Here is a 21541-nt window from a genome sequence, read left to right as displayed (position 1 = left end):
TGAAAAACCCATGTTGACCTTTTGACTGCCGGTCTTCCCAATGTTGACCTAATGCTTGTTAGGCATGTCAACCTTTTTTCATGTTTCAACCTTCAATGGTCGACCTTAATGGTGTGGACCTAACAACCATTTCCCACTGACCAATATGTTGTATATAAAATCATATTTTATACTTAAAAAGTACTACTGCCATCTACTGTCTAAAGTTAGTAATGGATTGTAATTAATTGTATGAGAATGAAGATGACATAATTTGTCTGTGGGTGCCCCTTTTTAAAGAAAAATTGTTCTACTTATTCAGGATGGATTTGTCGGAGGCCCGTTTGGTTGCTACACAGCCTGCGCCACTAACTACGCTCAGGCGCGTCGGAGATGCTCGGGCGCCCCATTCTCGCATGTGTGTGGCTTGCACGTCCACGTCTGCTGAATTGCCGTCCATCAGATACCAAAGGACAGTGTGCCGGCGGACAACTGTAGGTTCATTGAAGTTTCGAAGAACTACATACAGTATCTACTCTTCCTACACAAACAAGACTTTTGCTTACTCAGCACTTTTTCATTGCCGATCAACAACTAATGCTAAATTAGGCCCTTGGTTCCCTAGTCACCTTAAGCTAAATGCTGGGAAGTGTAACATTAGGATTCAGCTAACTCAAAATATTTGTGCGTCACTCTTAGTAATTTAAGTAAAATACATAGTTTTATAACCTTTGCATCAGTTGTCATTCTATATTTTATTAATATTAAATATCTCTAAGTTTGATAAAACTAATACAACATTTATTATATCAGGAGTGTGTTGGTGGGGCAAAATGCGTTAAGTCACAGGTGTCTCACAGCACACAATTTGGGAACCACTGTGGTAAGTAAAAGAACGGCAGACAGCCAAACATGCAAAAATAATTCACTGTAATTTCACATATTTGTTGTTATAATATTATGGAAAGAATAGGAGGCAAATGGAGCCTAATTATAATTTGATTATCTCTTTCTCACTAACTATATATAAAAGGCTAAATCCTTATTGGGTGAAGTACCACCAGTGACCACTGGAGGCCACTCGATGGCCCAAAGTACTCCTAAATAGAAAGTGAAACCAAAATAATGTGTTTCAAACTTCCTGGATATGGACAGAGGGAGCTGTAAAGACATAGATGGGAGGTAGGAGTAGAGAGGGACTAATGGTGGCCATATCAGAAAGACCTTCAACTCCCTGGTGGTCCTTGGTGGTTTTTAGAAACACAATGTAGTCACAATCGGTCATACAATCCATCATACAATCTAGCTGCTGCAGAACGGTCGTCTCACAATCGATTAAATACAATAATGCACCTAAACTGCCTGAAAACTGCCACTCAAATGATGCCGGAGCCAATCCCACCTGATGAGATGTGCAGCATGTTTGATCAGAGGACCAATCCTCCAACCCATGGGCCAGCGCTTTGCACGATTGTGTGCTCACAATGTGCACACAATCCATCATACAATCCATCATACAATCCCTCGAGATTGTATGATTGGGTACAATGTCTTTCAAGTGTATGGGGCCTTAATCCGTCATTTTCACAGGCTTTTAACTAGTGTATTTATAATAGCTTGCACACTTTAAAATGTTTTGTGATTTAAGGTTTTGTGAACCACAGATGGGGATGCTCTTATTGTGGCCACCGGCGCATCAGCTGCAGATTTTTGGCAGATGGCGATCTAGCGGATGGGGATGGGACGTGGTGACGCGAGTGTCTCAAATGCTCGCAAGTCCACTGCCATAAATCGGCCATGCAAGCATCTCAACGCACGCATGCCCCCTTCTGGCAGATCACGCCGGTTGGCGGATGCTGTGATCGGAGCAGCTCAGATGGGAGCAACCCATCTGTATAGAAGTATTACAATACAAATTGATTGACCAAGAACAGATAATCATGTCAAGTGTCTTATTTTTATGAAAAATTCAGTTTGGGGATTATATTCCAAGCATACATCGTACCACCACTGTTGATACCCGGGTCACATCCAGTCTGGTATTTTTGATCTGATTTGGAAATCCCTGATAGCTGTTGTTCCATTTTAATAAAGTTGTTTTTATTGGAATTGGAGTACTGTGACATCTTAGTGAAAAGATACCTTTATGGGAGTCTACATAGCCTAATGAATGTAAGCTTTCATGTAAGCACTATTTCATATCTGCACGGTTGAGGTCATCCATTAGAACCTCGGGGACGTTTGGAACTTTGTTGGCATACACCATTTCCATATGCCCTGCACGGTTTAAAGGAGACTTTACCATCTTTTATCCTGTGGGATATTAATACATCATTTCTTCTCCTTCCCTCCACATATTATCGAGTGTAAGAGAAGAATTGGACACACCAAAGGAATTTTATGGAACCATTCTTATAGCGCAAGTGGGACTATTCTTGTGTTTTTGGAAATTGTTGCTGGTGGTTGGGTGACCACCATTATAGACCCCTGCTGCTCATAAGTATACAGCGCCTTGGTGGAACATTTTTGTTTTTTCCAGATAATCATGTCACACTACATATACAGTAATAAAAGGCTAACGCCGTTCCTCACCTCTATGGGGATAATTGAAGTATCACCCACTAGATGGCAACCAAAAAGGCAGAGCAATTCAGTTCTGGCATGCACAGCCTGGGCCGCCATTAGGGGGGTGCTGTAGGTACAGCTGTCTTGGGCCCGGCACTCATTTTGCCCACCCCAACCCTCCACTGTGCTGCCTGCGCTGCTCAGTGGCTCAATGAAGCCCTGCTCCCAGAGCGCGTGCTTCTTTACATCAGGATGCTGGCAGCCAATTAATATGCGGCACCGGGTGGTGAGCCTATCAGAGTGGCTACCGGTATGCAAGCTCTGATTGGCTCACCACCCAGTGCTGCATATTAATTGGCTGCCAGCATCCTGAATCTGATGTCAGGGAGCAGGGCTTTGTTCTTCCACTGAGTAGCGCAGGCAACATAGCGGAAGGGGGGGATGGGGTAGCTGGGCGGTAAGTGAAGGAGGGAGAGGGTGGAGGACACCAAAATTCTTGGTGGCAGCCGTGTGCATAGCTGTCGACATTGCTGTTATGTTGTTGCATGGGCTGGGAACTAGTGATTGAATAAAGCTTTAGTATTGAGCTACATTTTTCTTCAATATTTTGCTGTAAGCTCATTTATTTATTCATTTACCTACAGTATGTGGGAAGTCATGTGCAATCATGTGCATTAAAGGTATTGGAAGTGTGACACCTCCTTTCAAAAATGCAGTGGACCTGAAAATTATACTGTATGTAGAAGATAAAATGTAGTCATGAATCATTACCGATTTCTCTATGTAATTTTTCTTGAATTCCAGGAAATTTCAGCAGATATAATAATGACCACCGTAAAGCAGAAGATATTGTATCAAAACCTATAAATAAGACAAAAACAAAACTAAATAATACTGTAATATTTTGGAATGCTGTATTTAATGTAGGCTACATACGTTATCCCAAAAGTCAGGATGCGAGTGGTGAAAAGACTGACGCTGGCATCCCAATACAGAGAATCCCGACAGGGGTGCCAAAGCAACAGAACCCACTCTTCCTACCCCTCCCCCTAACTCTCCCTTGCAGCAGCCTAACTTTAACCTTCCTCCCCAGCAGCATGATCCTAACCCTCCCATAGAAACATAGAATTTGATGGCAGATAAGAATCACTTGGCCCATCTAGTCTGCCCCTTTTTTAAAACATGTTACCTCAAACCATATTCGATCCTTATTTCTTTGTAAGGATATCAATATGCCTATCCCAAGCATGTTTAAATTGTTCTACTCTATTTGCCTCTACCACCTCTGATGGGAAGCTATTCCACTTATCTACTACTCTTTCTGTGAAGTAATTCTTCCTCAAAATTCCCCTGAATCTTCCTCTTGTTCTGTTACTCCTCTTCCTGTGAAGAATGTCTCCCACCTGTACCTTGTTAAAACTCTTGATATATTTGAAAGTTTCTATCATGTCCCCCCTTTCCCTTTTCTGCTCTAATGTATACATTTTAAGATATTTTAGTCTTTCCTGGTACGTTTTGTGATGTAGGCCATGCACCATTTTAGTTGCCCTTCTTTGTACAGTCTCTAATGTATTTATATCCTTCTGGAGATATGGCCTCCAGAACTGAACACAATACTCTAGATGAGGTCGTACCAATGATCTATACAGTGGCATAATTATTTGTTTCTTTCTACTGCTGATACCTCTCCCTATGCAACCAAGCATCTGACTTGCCTTCTTCATTGCTTTGTTACATTGCCTACCTGCTTTTAAGTCACCTGAAATAGTGACACCTATTCCTCAATAGTTTCCATTATAGTGCCATTTAAACTACATTTAGTCTTCGGATATTTGAGACCCAAGTGCATGATTTTGCATTTTTTGGCATTAAACTGTAGGTGCCATGCTCTTGATCATTCCGCTAATTTAGCCCTCTTGGTGTGTCTACCCTGTTGCATACCTTTGTGTCTTCTGCAAAAAGGCACATTTTACTCTCAATTCCATTTGCAATATCACCAATAAATATATTAAAAAGCACTGGTCCAAGTACAGATCCCTGGGGTACCCCACTTGTAACCTTTCCCTTCTTTGACTGTACTCCGTTTACTACAACTCTCAAAACAAAGAGGAAGGAGTGTGTAATTAACAGGTCTAGAGAAGGTGGGGACAGGAGTTATAGGAAGGGGCAGTTGGGGGGAGGTACAGTGGAAGTTGCAGGGGGGCATGGCAGCTGAGTGAATTTACTAGTTTGTACATAAATTTCATTTCATGAAAAAAAAATATTATATTTTTTTACCTGCTCCAAAAATATCATTAACTGTAGACAAAATCTGGGCATCTGATAGAGCTGCTACTTTATCTTTTAATTTCTTTTCATTACAGCAGTAAATTAAGGCATCAGTAATATCTCGAATATGGTTCTAGAGTAAAAAGAACAAATATTTATACCATGCTTCATACAAAGGGGGATATTTACTAATATGAATTCGTAAAAAATAGGTGTATTCGTAGGCAGAAATACACCTATTTTTTACACATTCGTATTTTCGGGATTTACTATCCCGAAAATACGGCAATTCGTATTCCTAAAGATGGCACATTCGTATTTGAATTTACAAATACGAATGTCTACACCATCGACAGGAATCACCATTCAAAAGAATGGTATTTCCTGATTTACTAAGCAGCCGTATTGATAATACGGCTAATAATTGGCGTAAAACGGCAACGAAAATACGGCAGGAAAATACACCTTATTTTCCTGTCGTATTTGCTTTAAGCCTGCACGGATCAGTCAGATTTGTGCAGGCTGCAGTGTAAAAAAAATGGAAAATTAAATAAATAAATGAAAAAAAATGGCGTGCCCCACCCCCTCGACATGCAGGAAGGTCGACATGGGTCAAGTTCGACATGGGTCTAGGTCGACAGGTCATTAGGTCGACACCAGCATTAGGTTGACATGGGCGAGGTCCAAAGTCAAAAGGTCGACATGTTGTTTTTCACTGTTTTTATGAGCCGACATATGCCGACAGGCGGTATTTCATGCCCTACCATACACTAGGGCGTGGTGGGAGAATAAAATAGTGTGCCCGAAGCATCGCGAGCACAGCGAGCAATGTCGACCTAGTGGTGTCGGCCTAATGCTTGTCAGCCTAGTTGCTGTAAACAATATGATTATACCCATTACAGATACGATCTTTTTAAAGGTGCTAGATAAATGATATATAATTATTATTATAATAATATATATATATATATTATATAATCAGAATTGGTTGCTATGAACAACATCTCCACTAAAACCTGTACTTAAGTAAATATACCCCTAAGTGTTAAGTGATAAATGGTGGATGTTACTGTACCTGACCAGGAGCCATTAGGGATACAGAAGTCCAGCTAAACACTGCCAACACATAGGTAGCTGTGAACCAGCAGCAAACAAAGTTCATAAGACATTAATGGGATCCTTATAACTAGTGTGAATCTCAGCATTACAAACCTTATCATATGATTCGTAATGTTCTTTTAGATGTTTTTTAGTAAAGTTGTTAAAACAGTCAACTGCTTTTACTAGCGCTTTCAATCCAGGCAGAGGAAAGAACCGTAGAAATGGAATAAAATCAGCAGCGGCTGCGGCTCCTGATGCTTCTTGAGCATCTTCACTAAGTCGTATAAGCTTAACAAGCTCGTCATCGTCATGGTCATAACGCTTTCCATAACAAATTGCAGAAAAAACATTAGTTACAGAATATGTGATATTCTGTGCTGGATCGAAGTAGCCCTTTTCAGAATTTGCCAGCAGTAGTTCCACAAGATATTGAGCCTCTGCTGTCACAAACTCTTCAAAGCGGCTTGAAGATGCTAATGAAGATCTTGTTGACTTGGAAAACTCCCTCAGTGATGTTCTTGCTATTTTTTTATGTTGTTTCCAGGCATCTCCAAACTTTTCTGAAAAAGTCAGACTTGTTCCATCAGTTACCAGGCTGAAACTGTAGAGTTCTGGACGACCAGCAAAAATATCTCCATCCTTCAGTAAAACTTTTTTAATGGTCTCCAAGCCACTAACTACCACCACAGGCACCATTCCCAGCTTTATGAGAAACACATCGCCATACTTCTTGCTCATTTTATGAAAGTACAGATGAGGTAAATCTTTTATCTGTAGCATATTTCCGAGGATTGGCACGCCCCACGGTCCAGGTATACATTTGCCTTTTCTAAAGACTGTCCTCATTAAAAAGAGGACAATAATAAATGTCACTAATGAAAGGGTCACTTCCACACTTGAGAAAAGGAACATGTTTTCCTGAAATACAAAATACTGTATGTTTTAAAGACGTAAATATATTTTATGTAGTCTGATAATATAAAGATAATAGGTATCCATAACAGGTATCTGAATTTCCCCTAGACCAGTGGTCCTCAAACTCGGTCATCAAGACCAAGTTCATGTTTTTCAGGTCACCTGGCAGAGCTCATTACTCACTGACACATTTTAAAAGATCCACAGGTGGAGCAAATTATTTCACTTTTGATTCTGTATGAAGACCTACAAAACATGCACTGTGTGGGGTCCTGAGGACCGACTTTGAGAACCTTTGCCCTAGTCCTTTTTGTTGCATAGAAAATCTTCACATTTTATACAATACAGTACCCATTGGACAGTTAGGGGTAACATTGTTATGAGGTGCTTCTCAATGCTTTGAACATTGCTACTAATAACTCAAAAATTCATGGACACCCCTGGTTTAAACAAGAGTGCTCATATATCTTTGGGTGCACTAATAGGGGACTTTCAGTCCCCACACTTCTTGCCCTGAGCTTTAGATTCTCCCCTTCCAGCACCACTAGCAATTTCCATTGGAGGTCAAGTAAAGTAAGTTTCAGTATTACTTAAAGTACTTTAGCGCTGATGGGTAAAAATGTCAACATTAAAATTTTTGAGATTTTTGATGAAAATGCTAAGTACAGATGAGAGTTTTTATTAGCACTCAAGTGATTAGTTATAAGTTAGGGGACCATAACAGGGTGTGGATGGCAGGGTGAACGAGTGTGGGGGGTGGAGAGAGGTTTGTTGCTGGAGCAGTGGGCAGTCACTGAACTGGGCTGCTTCAAAGATTGTATCATTATTTAAAGTAGTATTGATTGACTCACGTCTATAACTCACGTCTATAACTAGCATCTGTTTACCACTGCTCTGTTCAGCAGAGCAACGCCAGGCAGAAGGGACTCCCAACTGACTCCATTACCATGGGACACTGCCAGTCCTGGAGGGACATGGAGATGAGACCATCCCAGAAAAACATGACCGGATCAGGATATTTGGGAGGTATCGTAATCTGCAGTACAATGTGGAAAGAGCAAGGAAGTTGCTTACTTCCCAGCCTTCTGATAATTCTGATTGTGCCCCTTTAGAACCTAGCAGCTCGTGCAGCCTATCCTGAGCTCTACACCAGCACATGCACAGAACAGACCTGCGTGCTAAATCCTTGCTTCTCAGAGAGGGCTGCAGATGAACTAAGTATTGCCAGAGCTCTGGATACTTGCTACTTATCCAAGCTATATTTCACATTGAACTGATGTGACATATGATGAAGAGTAACAATTCATACACCCAAAACCTCATGAATCAGTAGTTTGTTTGGTACATTATATCTCTTTATTGCTCTAAAGCAGGCATGTCCAAACTTTGGCCCTCCATCCGAGCATGCTTTGCCATAGTTTTAGCATTCCTTAATAGCAAAACTGTGGTAAAGCATGATGGGACTTGTAGTTTCACAACAGCTGGAGGGCCATAGTTTGGACATGTCTGCTCTAAAGGGTTTGAATTAATTTGATGATAGCACCACAAAATCAATTCCTAATTGTCAATTTCAAGCCCGGAGTAAGAAGTACTAAACCTTTGAGAGTGATAAAGCAGCAAAACTAAAGTACCAGCCTATCATCTCCTAAATGGCATGTTACAATCTGTATGTGAAAATGTCAGGAGCTGGTTGGTGGTTTATATCACTCTACATTTTCACTCTACAAGGCTTAGATTAGAACATCTACCACCACCTGGAAAATGACAGGAGCTGATTGGTTAGTAATTTCTCTCTCCACTGTATCACTTTCCAATGCTCCTCCATGTCAAATGACAGTATCAAGATGTTTTTCAGTTTTCAATATACAATCAATATGCAATCTCAGACTTATATCCATGTTCAATATCAGCAATTTCTCTAGTAAAATGTAAAACATGTAAATAAAATCACTTTCATTTTGCTAAATAATTATTTACTTGTTTTTCTTTCATTAAAAAAGAAACAATACTACCATTTGATGTAACTAAACAGATGCATTGTATACAGGTGCAACATTAATTAAGAGATAAGGGGGGAAATTTACTAAGATGTGTATTCCTCTTCACATGTGATGTTGCTATGGGCCACCAATCAGATCCTGTCTACGATCTTAAATAGGGTGCTAAATAACTAAAGCTCCGTACACACGGGGGAGATATATTGCTCAGCCATATATGGCTGAGCCATATATGGCTGAGCAATATATTGCTCAGTTTCTCCTTTTCATCAGCGACCAGAGATGGTCACTGATGAAAAAGAAACTGCCGGGGGAGCCCGGCAGTGGTAATCAGATCGTCGCAGGAGCATGTTCCTGCGACCAGCGATCACTACAGGGGTAAAAACGGGAGCGCGCACCCGGCGATATATCGCCGGTGCACACTCCCATCGTGGGCAATATGGTCGCTTAGCGACCATATTTCCCGCGATATTGTACAAAATCGCCCCCGTGTGTACGCACCTTAACAAGTAGATTATGATTGGTTGTCATAGCAACATCACATGTGATGTAGATTTCACATCTTAGTAAATTTCCCCCAAGGACTGTTTGAACAAGAAACTGTTTGCCTATCAATTGATTTGCAAAATGTAATTAAAGTGCTAAAGTATATTAAAAATCAAAACACATGACCATGACTTCTTCCGATGTAGTAATTAAAAGACCAGAAAGACCAGGACTGTTAGAGTAAATTACTGTGTGGTTGAATTCAAATGCACAACAAAATATGTTCATTATATGTAAGGAAAAAAAGTTCATATAATCTATAATGAAGATTAAAGTTTTAACAGTGTTTTAAAATGAAATTATTTTGTTTTACCATCAAATAGGCTCCCTATAAAAATAAGTAATATTGAGGTATTTAAATAGTTATTACCTTGGTTATCCTAAAGTCTTTAGTGTTGCAGCTGCTCAGTGTTTTGGAACAGTGTTAAAATGTGAGCGGAGAGTGAGGAATATTGTGATATGGGTGGATTTCTTTATCAGTTAATTTCTCTTGGTAATAAATTACAGCTTTTATTGACCTGATCTATAAACTTATTCATGCATGGTGGGAAAACACTGGCACATTGTAGCTTTGCTAGATAAATGATGTGAGTGGAGGAAGATCATACAATTTCACATATATTGCAGGGTTGCCTACTTTTCTAGTCTCCGGGAAAAGCCCGAATTTCAGAAGCACTTTGGGGAGGGCTAAATGATGCGATTATTACATTTTAGCCCCACCCCCTCCTCAGAGACCCGCAGATTGCTGTATATGAATGCTGCGATAGGGGTGGAGGAGGAGCGGTGGTCCCTCAGAATCCGGGAGAGTTGACCACCTTTCCGGAGGGCCGGGAGGGAGACCCAATTTTTGAGAGCCGGTCTTTCCAGGAGGGTAGGCAACCCTGATATATTGTTTAGAGATCCAATAAAAGCATCAGAGCTAACCAAAATGCAATATGTGCAATAGTTAGTGGCTATGTCACAACGTTGCAGCCATGTATAAAACTGGCCATCCACTTATTTATTATCATTTGGGCCCGTTTCAAAGGATTCCGACAGATTAGGCTGAGAAATCGGGTAAAAATGTATGTGCCTAACCTCTGATTTTGATCCAATACAAGGTCCTGTGTGCATTGGAACAGATCCGGAGAGCACAAGTGCTGCATGAAAGATTTGTTGGATCCGGGAGAGCTTGCTGGGGGTTGCATACAATGCATCGCATGTGGTCTAGCTGCCGGGATGTTGCGGCTCCCAGGTGGATTAGTGTATGGGGACCTTTACTTTATTGAAATTTTCTATTAGAATAATGCAGGATAGAATACTTCCCGTTGAATTCTTAAAGAGGTAAATGACGTATATTTTGTATTTTTTGTGTTGCATTTAATTTACATATTGTATTTGTGTTTAAACATAATTGAACTTTATATTGCAAGCTTTGTATGGAGTAAGAACACAAACAAGCCTGCATTGTTTACATGAACTTTACTAATATCATCACATTGTCTTGTAGTTATAGTTGCCTTAAATTCTGCAGGAGACTCCCTGAAATAGAAGCAATCTCCCTGATTTCAACTAACCCACATTATGCAGCTGAAATCAGAGATATACACGGCACATTCAAATGGAATCATCAGTACCATTTCCCTGCATTGGTTATAAAATGCACTGATCATAATGGCTTCATGCATTTTAAATAAGATTTGTCATGGCTACTTACATGGAATCACTTGTAAAACACAATAGTGTACATGGACAAGCCCTGACATGTATCAGTGTATTTTTTTCAATGAGTGCAGTAAACCTTACTAACTACTTTGGAGTCAGGGCGGATTGGGCCACCAGATAACCGGGCCATTTCCCGATGGGCCGGTCCGGATTTGGCTGTTTTCCCCCCTGACCGGGCCGCCGCTGTCTCCACTGGCCGGTCTGAGGCCACTAACCGCAGGAGGGTGACAGGGAAGGCTGCCAGTGGTAAAGATGCCAGCGGCCGGTGGTCCTAGAGGAGAGCTACTGCCCATGCCCAATGCAGCAGCTCCTCTTCCTCCCATTGTCCTTTGCAGCGCTCGACACGTGTTAGGTCCTGCAGCCTAGAGTTGCGGTGCCCGGCACTGTCTCCACCCCGCTCCTGCTATCAGAGCTGTCCTCCCCTGCCGACAGCCGTGCTGTCCTCCCCTGCCGACAGCCGTGCTGTCCTCCCCTGCCGACAGCTGTGCTGTCCTCCCCTGCCGACAGCCGTGCTGTCCTCCCCTGCCGACAGCCGTGCTGTCCTCCCCTCCCTGGACCCCTGCTGCCACTGGAGAGAAGCAGCCTAGTAAGTGAATGGCTCCTACCCCGCAGCACCCCCCCCATTTGTACCGATCAAATACCCCCCCCCCTCACATTGTTAGGTCCAGCAGCCTAGAGTGGCGGTGCCTGGCACTGTCTCTACCCGGCACCTGCTATCAGAGCTGTCCTCCCCTGCCGACAGTCGTGCTGTCCTTCCCTGCCGACAGCCGTGCTGTCCTCCCCTCCATGGACACGTGCTGCCACTGGAGAGGAGCAGCCTGGTAAGTGAACGGCTCCTACCCGTTAGCACACACCCCCCGGCACCCCCGTCAGTACCGATCAAATACCCCCCCCCCCGGAACCCGTCTGCACTGATCAAACCCCCCACCCCCGGGAACCCATCACCCATCAGCACCGATGAAACAACCCCCCGCCCCCGGGAACCCATCAGCACCGATGAAACAAACCCCCCCCCCCCGGAACCCGTCGACAACAAATCCACCATTGGGTCAACATTGGCTGCACATCAACTGCTGACTGCTGAAGCAATTACAGCCTTACAAATTGGACAAAAAAAAATTAATTGGGGCGGTTTGTTCGGAAGAGACAACACAGCTAAAAAACCTTATACCACCCATGACATTCTACTGAAACCTGTGTGTTTTAACTAGAAAAAGTCCAATTTTCCTAAAAAATGGGACTGTTTTCAGGGATTTTGCACCGCAGGAGGCAAGTGAAATAAACTGCCTTATAAGTTGCAGCATGTACTGACTTATTGGGGCTAATAGAAACTCCTTGCTGCGATACAATTACCCTGATCATTGATTGGGGATAATTGAATACTAGCCTTATACCACTTTCACATCGCAGACACGTTTTAAAAACCGGTATTTTAAAACGGTAATTAAAACGGGTCAGAGCCTTAATAGTGCCCCAGATTACCGTTTTAAATACCGGTTAAGTGTCATTCACATAGCAGTTGAAACGTTTCATCCAGAACACGTTTCAAGGCAGAGTGTGACCATTGCCTGTCATTATGTGTCTGCAGAGAAAGCTGTGCATGTGCTGGGCTGGGGATGGGACACCTTCCCCTTACAATGCCCTGTACTAGGAGAGAGGTGCCAACAGCACATACTCAGAACAGGGAACAGACACAGTAGTGACTCACCTAAACTTATCCAGCAGCAGCAGCAGCTCATGGTGGGGGTGGGGTGGAACTTGAAAAAGACTGAAAGTTGGATGCAGTGGCGTAAGTTCATAGAGGCACCTCACGCCGGGCCGCCCCCCCCCCCCCCCGGAGAATGTAGTCGGCGGACGGGGATGGCAGTTAGCGGTACAGCTGAGACAGTTTTCTGCCTGCCTCGCCGCTCCTGGCCACAGTGATCAGATAGGCTGTCTGATCACTGTGGCCAGGAACAGCGCGGCTGGTGGAAAACTGAGCTGTCAGGACGCGGTAAGAACTAAGCAGGGAGGCGGGGGGAGAGGAGAAGAGTGGAGGAGAGAGATCTCCAAGCCCCAGCGCTCACCTCCGCTGGCTATTATCCCCCGACAAGCTACCGTGTGTGTCACACGTATCAGCGTCCAGCCTACCCCGCTCGATCCCCGGTGCCTGCTGACATATAGGAGGGGAGGGGGCGCCACAAATTTTTTGGACAGGGGCCGCAAGTTACACCACTGCTGTGCCCCCCTGACCACAGGACAGCACATGGCTACACCGGTATGTTGGACTGACCCCTGATGTACCTCTACTAGTGCAGGCTTGACTGTAGGAAAATGCTTTTGTTTGTAGTTGTAGCCTATCAGTGCTTGTGCTTGTGTTGTTTGCCTGAAATACCGTTTCAGACAAACTGTACACATTCACATTGCAGAAAAAACGGCAAGGAACCGTGTAGGACTCTGCTTTTTACACGGTTCGTTAACTTTAAACGGTAAATCGGCTGTGGTGCATTCACAGTGCAGGCTTAAACGTTTTAAAAAGGGAAAAAAACGGCAATATACCGTTTTAAAAGTGCGATGTGAAAGGGACTAAGTTCTAATTGTTTACAGTCTTTTGTTTTTACATTACAGGACTTGCTGAATATCTCTTTGATTAAAAGAGCTGGACTTGTCCTGACATGTACCTACTGTTTAAACTTACAACCATAATAACAAAGCCACTCCTTTATGTACTGTAATAACAGGATGCCAATTCTTACCTTTATCATAGGAGAATATAAAATCAGTTTATACTTTGCCCTCTTTGATGTTGTTTGCTTACATGCCTCCTTTTACAGATTTTTAGGGCCAGATTCTCTAAGCTTCAAAAGTGATAAAACGGAGAGTGATAAACAGCCAGCCAATCAGCTCCTACGTGCCATGTCACAGACTGTGTTTGAAAAATGTCAGACAGGAGCTGATTGGCTGGCTGTTTATCACTCTCCATTTTATCTCTTTGGAAGTTTAGAGAATCTGGCACTTAATCTATTGTTGTCGGCATTGAAGCGCTGAACCCCAAAGTATACTCTAATTTGATTCATATACAATAATTTTGTTTATGAATGTACACATTTCCCAAGCTTATCAAAACAGTATATATTTTAGGTATAATTGTCACCATGGATAATTTTTTAGGGTTCTGCTTCACAAGTTACTATGCTTTTAAACTTTAGGGAAATGTAATGTGTGTAAAGGCAAGTTTCTAGTTTCTAAAAGGCTAGAGTGAAAGAAGAGAGGTAGGCTCCATTCACACCAAAACATTTAAAATCAGCTACAGTATTACTACAGCCAAACTTAAAAAAAAAAATCTATTTCCCCCCTAAACTGGTTTTCAAACCACCATCAATTGTTTTCATTTGGATTTGGTTTTGTATTTCATGACATTGGTTTTGGATTTTGCATTAGTAAACTCAATTACATTAATTTACAGTATTTCCAATCAATCACTTTGATTACCTCAGAGCTTACAATATTGTACAACAATATTTAATAACTGGCTGGCTAAACAAAGCACAAAGCAGCAGCGCACACTCACAACAGTTACTAGTAAATATACTGTAACTACTTTAGCATAATAATAAAGCACTAGGTGATTCATCACGCCCTACGGGCGCTCTTCACACTGTCGTAAGGGGCTGCGCCCCCTTAATTTGTGAACGTTTGTATTGTGAGAAATTTGGTTAGAATTGTATGAAAGATGTGTTAAATAGAGAACATATGATTTGGAAGGGGGTGTGCATTGTTTTGTTTAATTAAAAAGCGGTTACAGAGTAAGATGTACATTGATAGTGTTGATGGTACAGTGACATTTGTGGGTGTGGGGGGTGTGCATGTTGTTTAGGTGTGTGTGTGCAATAGTATAGTTGGGTGTTTTTGAGTCAGCGGCTCCCCAGTGGTGGAAGTTACGGTTCAGGAGAGCAGGAAGCTGGGTAGTGATAGGGGTGTGTGGGCATACGGGGGACTAAAGAGGAGGGTGGAGGACACTGTGCAGCTTCTGCCAGTGGGTGAGGGTCCAGAGTGGCAGCACAGGAGTACAGGACGGTGCCCCTGAGTCAGTGTCTCCTCCTACTGGGTGTGAGTTAGGGTGCATGACAGCAGGAGGCTGAGTGGTAAAGCATGATAGGGGAATGTGGGCAACACAGGGTGATCGGGTTCCCACAGGCGGAAGTTACGGGGCAGGAGAACAGGAGGCAGTGATAGAGGTGTGTGGGCATGAGGGGTAGTAAAGGTTTTTGCCTGTTGCAGAGTAGGGATGGGCATTGGTTGGCATTGATGGCGATTTTGCACCCTGCCATCGATAGTAGTAAAATATTACTTAGATAACCATCGATTGTTGTGGCCATCCATCAGTGGCGAATTTAGGGGTCAGGCCGCCCCTAGGCACAACATTTTTGACCGCCCCCCCGCTCCAAGTGTGAGGTGTCTGTGTGAAGTGACACACATATACACTGTGACCTCCTCCCTGCACTGATCCTCTTTTGGGTGCAGGGAGGAGGAGAGCCCGGCGCAGCAGCAGCAGCGCCGGGTGTGTGAGGGAGGGGGGAGCCGCCGGGACCTGCTGGGACCCGGCGACTCTCACCGCAAAGGACAGCTCTTAACGCAAGAGCTGTCCTTTGCTATAATTATCGCATATGTTAGAACATATGCGATAATTATAAATGCGATGGGCGGCGAAGGGGGCGGAGATTCTTAGAGAATCTCCCCCATAGACCCTTACCATTTTGCCTCCAAGCACAGGATAGAGCTGCCAGGTGGGAAGAGGGGGAGGGAGGGGGGGCAAAGACACAGTTTGCTGTTATGAGTGCAGATGCAGGGTGTGGGGGGGCACTCCCGAGGTACAGGGAGCGAGGTCTGGAGTCACTACCACAGGGAGGGTTGCTCCCAGCCGGGGTACGGTGGCTAATGATACTACCGCAGGGAGGTTAGCTCCTGGTCGGGGTGTGGGGGCTGGTAACACCACCGCACTGAAGGCCGCTCTCGACCAGGGTGCGGGGGCTGGTGACACTATAACAGTGAGGGCAGCTCCAGGCCGGGGTGCAAGGGCTGGTAACACTGCCGCAGAGAGGGTAGCTCCTGGCCAGGGTGTGGGGGCTGGTGACACTGCCGCAGGGAGGGTAGCTCCTGGCCGGGGAGCAGGGCCAGTGGTACAGTTGCGGGAGGTTAGTTGCCAGCCGGGGAGCGGGGGCCGCCGGAGGTACAGCCACAGGGAGAGTAGCTGCTGGCCGGTGGAGCTGGAGCCAGAAGAGCGGGAACTGCGGACGCATCTGACTGGGTAAGGGCGGAGGAAGTACTAGCTAGATTAGACTGCTGGTCTGTCAGCACTGTACATCAACCAGCGGCATCTTCAAGGGGAGAGTCACCAGTGTACTGTGTCCCACCCCGCTGCCCGTCACACACATGGCCCATCGACATTGGCTACAACATGTCCCAAGCAGCGGCAGCAGCCCAGAACACACAGCCATTATTTCCACCCCGTGTATCCAGACACCGCAGTGTTACACACACTTAATCAGTCCCTGGGGATCTCGTACAGCACAGGACAGAGGGACAGGACGAATCATGTCAGTGGTGTTCGTCTCTTGCTGCTGCCTGCTCATCCATGCTGCTGGTCAGGTCATTCAGTCTTGTGACAGGCAGCCTGCCGCAGTGCCGCCCATAACAGGTGCCGCCCCTAGGCCCGTGCCGATGGCAAAAGTATTCAACATCGGCCACAAACCATCAATGATTTTAAATCATTGATGGTTGATGGGCATCCCTAGAACTGGAGGAGGGTGGGGGACAGTATGCAGCTCCCGGCAGTGGGTTAGCGTCTCCTCCCACTGGGAGGGAGTAAGGGGGTGCATGAAAGCAGGAGGCTGTATAATAGTGGTATGTGGGCAAGACATTGATAAAAGTTGTGGCGCTGGTGCAGAGGACCGTGAGGACACTTCTGGCAGTGGTGGAACCTGCAGCGCGGCAGCCAGGGCCGGATTTCCCACTTAGAGGCGGCACCTGCTTGTGGCGGTACAGGATCTCCCATTCTCACAGGGGTACGTGAAATGCGGGAGCGAGGTCGCGGGGGTCCGCTGGGGGGTGAAATTGCCGGAAGGGGGTCAGGGGGGTCTGCAAATTGTGGGAGGGGGGGCACGGGGGACCGCAAATTGCGGGAGGGTGCGGGGGTCCGCAAATTGCGGGAGGGGGGTGCGGGGCATGAATCGCGGGAAGGGGGGGTCTGCAAATTTGGTGGAGGGGGGTTGTGTGGGTCAGCGAATTGAGTAAGGGGGGTTTGCGGGGGTCTGTGTATTGCGGGAGAGGGCGCGAGGGTGCCGTGAATCACGGGAGGGGCGCGGGGGGTGCTGTGAATTGCGAGAGGGGCGCGGGGGTGCCGTGAATCAAGGGAGGGGGGGGCAGGTTGCTAGCAACTACCTATCTGCTCACATAAGCTGTGTTATGCCATTATTAAATAGCCCGATGCAGCAATCCTCTGAAAACAGTTTTCAGAGTAGTGACAGAATTGTGTAAAAGGACATCCACCGCTCTCTTGAGCCACTCGCCCGTCTGCCGCTTGGATACTTCTGCGGCTCCCAGCATCTTCACTGCCATGGGCCACCCAGAAGCTGCACCTCTCTTCTCTGCTAGTCAGGGAGGCAGTGTCACATGACTCTGGTTGTATGAGCCATCTAAAGACAGATTGCATGTGCTTAAAAGTACATGCAATCTGCCCCCAATCCCAATTGATTTTACGTGCAGCACGTCAGACCGGAAGACCAATCCTCTAATCTCCCAGGGCCGGGAGATTGTGTGATTGTATGATTATGTACACACAATGTGCACACAATCCATTTTATAATCTTACAATCAATTGAGATTGTATGATTGGGTACAATATCTTTCTGATGTATGGTCACCTTAAGAGAGATCCACGGGAACTCTCTCAGTCATCTCTTTTCGCTTTTGCTTTACTGTGACTGGCAGTGACTCCCATTGGATGTCTGACCTGACAGTCTCCAAAGGCAGTCTCATTGGGAGGTGTTCCCTACCTCTGGGCTGCTTCGGCTGCAGCCCACAGAATCTGGGGTACGCGCCAGCGCAGTACTGAGGCCATTACTCCACATGAGCCAGTCCCAGTATCTGCCATCTGCAGTGTACAGGCACCACCAGGACCATGATTTAGCTTCTATGGGCTGCTGCTGAAGCAGACCAGAGGTAGGGAACACCTCCCAATGGGACTGCCTTTGGAGACTGTCAGGTCAGACATCCAATGGGAAGTCACTGCCAGTCACAGTAAAGCGAAAGCGAAAAGAGATGACTGAGAGAGTCCCCGTGGATGTCTCTTAAGGTGACTATACATCAGAAAGATATTGTACCCAATCATACAATCTCAATTGATTGTAAAATGGATTGTGTGCACATTGTGTACATAGGAAGTACTAGCTAGATTAGACTGCTGGCCTGTCAGCACTGTATATCAACCAGCGGCATCTTCAAGGGGAGAGTCACCAGTGCACTGTGTACCACCCCGCTGCCCGTCACACACATGGCCCATCGACATTGGCTACAACATGTCCCAAGCAGCGGCAGCAGCCCAGCGGCAATGGAGGTGGGGCGGCATCACAGCCAGTAGGAGCAGCTGCTGCTAACAAACATGCACAGATCATTGTTTGGGCTGGTTTGCTGTCATAGGCTTGATTGGAAAATCAACCATTAGTAAATCTGCAGCTCTTAAGGCCCCCATACATTAGTCCGACTTGTCCTAAGGACAAGTCGGACCTGATTTCACCCTGCAGCTCCCCGGGAGGGGGACACACGATTAGGCACATGATGTGCCAAGGTTTGCATATGATAAATCGCATGGATTTATCATATGCGGTCCCCGGGGAGCTGCAGGAGGAGGGAGCCGTGCGGGGTAGTCATCAGTGGGCGGGGGATGCCAGCTAATAGAGAGCCGAGCAGGGGGAGGCTGCATAGGGAGCCGGGCAGGAGGAGGGTGACAGCGGGAGCAGCGCGCCGGGCAGGGAGGATGACGCTGGCTGCCGGGCAGTGGCGGGAGCCGGGAGGAACACAGATAACTTGAAAAAAAAAAAAGCCCATACAGAATGACTAGCAAGCCATTGATTGGCTGAGACCTCTCTCAGCCAATCGCTGATCAGCTGAGAGAGGTCTCAGCCAATCAATGGCTTGCTAGTCATCTGTATGGGCTTTTTTTATTTTTTTCAAGTTAGTGTGTTCCTCCCGGCTCCCGCCGCTGCCCGGCAGCCAGCGTCATCCTCCCTGCCCGGCGCACTGCTCCCGCTGTCACCCTCCTCCTGCCCGGCTCCATATGCAGCCTCCCCCTACTCGGCTCTCTATAGCCGGCATCCCCCGCTCGCTGTCATCCCACGCACGGCTCCGGGGCTGGGCTGCACATAAGATTTAGCAAATCTTATGTGCAGCCCGTCCGACCTCCCGATCCGATGCGCACGGGACCACGCATCGGATCGGACGGGGTGTCTGCTAGTGCGATTTGGGCCGATTTCACGGCCCGATTCATCCGAATCGGGTTAAATCGTGCACAAATCGCATAGTGTATGGGGCCTTTATACTTGTCTATGTAAATACAAATAAGAATGGGGCAAACAGAATGAGAAACAGAAGCAAACAAAAAACATGCAAGCAATGCTAGGACCAGCCTCTAGTGCAGTGATTTTCAACATTTTTACCTTGCGGCACACTAAATAAGATTTTCAAATTGCCAAGGCACACCATGAGATCCCCACAGGGCAAAACACATTGGCCACCCACAGGAAAAATCCAAACCTATTGGCCTCCATATAAAAAACAATCACAGGTAACAAAACTATAATACATTGGCCCTTTACATGAAAAAAAAAGAGACCAATAAATAACAGTTAAACTGGTGGTGGCTATAAACTGGTTTGGGCATCTCTAGACCTGGGGGCACACTTGGGAGCAGCTCAAGGCACACTAGTGTGCCATGGCACAGTGGTTAAAAAACACTGCTCTAGTGTATGTACATATATTCCTTACACAGTTTTGTTCATTAGTGTTTCTGTTACTATGAAACCTGTTTCATCTGCTAATAATAGTACACAGACCTTCATAAAAAATGACATGTATACTAAATAACTGTGCAAAGCATCTGAGTAGATAAACTAACAACACTTATACAACAGCTTTTAGTTTGCAAGTTCTATACAATATTATTATAGAAGTAGAGTATTACATTTAGTATACTGCAAGCAGAGTATGATGTCATTAGGATCACCTAGTAACTGAATATCTACATTCTACAATAATATGATTAAAGAAGCTATTGTCAAAAAAGCAAAGGAATTTAATAAAGATCAATAATAAACAAAAAAAACAGTATACCCCAAATCCCTATAACATGTTAGAATTGAGAAACAAATGACTTACTTTTTAAAACTTGCAGAGAAGTATGTGGGGCTGTCTGCAGCAGCGAGGGTGAATACACAAAGCATTTTAGCTAGTTCTGAATGTTAAAAAGTGGGCGTATTAGGAAGTGACTATTGTGCTGACATCACAAAGAGCATGTGTAGTGATCCAAAGCTTGGACCAACAATCATTTCAATTATCACAGTGTATAGGTAAATTAATACCTGAAGGATAGACAGTCAATAATCGAATAAACTAATAATCATATAGAAGTTGGATTTCAAATAAACAAACATATTAACCAGTTTTTAAGATTACAGGAATAACTATGCTAGTTCTTTTAGTCAGCATTGTATAGATAACAACATGTCAATTAAAACTAAACTATTCCACTTTCAGACAAAGTTGTAGATAAATTGCAGTGACTCATACTGTATCAAAGCAAAGGAGCATATTTACAATGTAATGCGGGAGATGTATTATTGCTGCGCTTATTAGGCTCTTAAAACATGTCCTGTTTCTCTTCATTACCGAGGTGAAGCAGGAAAGGACAGCAAAAAGATGTACTGACTTGTCCGCAGAAGTGGGGAGCGAAAACCCACCCCAGTGATGCCTGATCTGTGCGCTATCTATCCCTACCCGCCCAACTATACTGGGCATGTCTGAGATCTCGCAACTGCCAGGGACAGCGCTGTCACTGCTGTGGAGATAGAGCATCACCAGTTAGCACTGCTGCCCATTCATACACTGTCCCACATATCATCATGAATTGTATTAGATAGCAGTGCTTATATAGGTAAAGCGCCCCTATCCAGAGGCGTAGCAAGGGCGGAGCCGGTGGAGCACAAGCTCCAGACACCGGAAGCTATCATGGTGCCGGAGCCGTGCCGGCTTCGCCAGCTCGCCCGCTCCCCTGCACTCTTGTCTGCCCACTCTGTCTCCCCCACCAGCTCCCGGATCCCCGCTGTGTCCGGGAGACGTGGTGCTATTTAAAATTCACGTCTCCCAGTGGACCACTAGCCAATAGGCGCTTGTGGTCCAGCAGAAAACAGAAATTTCAAACAGAGATATTTTAG

General features: G+C 45.2%; 1 protein-coding gene across 1 annotated transcript in view; it reads right to left on the bottom strand.

Moving 5' to 3' along the window:
- Positions 1-20556, bottom strand: part of LOC146078292 (cytochrome P450 1A1-like) — a 30447-nt gene extending 9891 nt beyond the window's left edge. Inside the window, exons 1-4 of the mRNA XM_083186098.1 lie at positions 20487-20556; positions 6025-6831; positions 4822-4945; positions 3316-3405 (exon numbers count right to left, since the gene is read on the bottom strand). Of these exons, the coding sequence (XP_083042224.1) occupies positions 3316-3405; positions 4822-4945; positions 6025-6825 (1015 nt within the window). The 5' untranslated portion in view covers positions 6826-6831; positions 20487-20556. The remainder of the gene's footprint in view (positions 1-3315; positions 3406-4821; positions 4946-6024; positions 6832-20486) is intronic.
- Between the last annotated feature and the right edge of the window lie 985 nt (positions 20557-21541).

The sequence above is a fragment of the Crinia signifera genome, chromosome 1, assembly GCF_055691185.1.
Source record: "Crinia signifera chromosome 1, ASM5569118v1, whole genome shotgun sequence".
In the NCBI taxonomy this organism is placed as follows: domain Eukaryota; kingdom Metazoa; phylum Chordata; class Amphibia; order Anura; family Myobatrachidae; genus Crinia; species Crinia signifera.
Note: the sequence above shows the minus strand (reverse complement) of the source record. Positions and strands in the feature narration are given on the sequence as shown.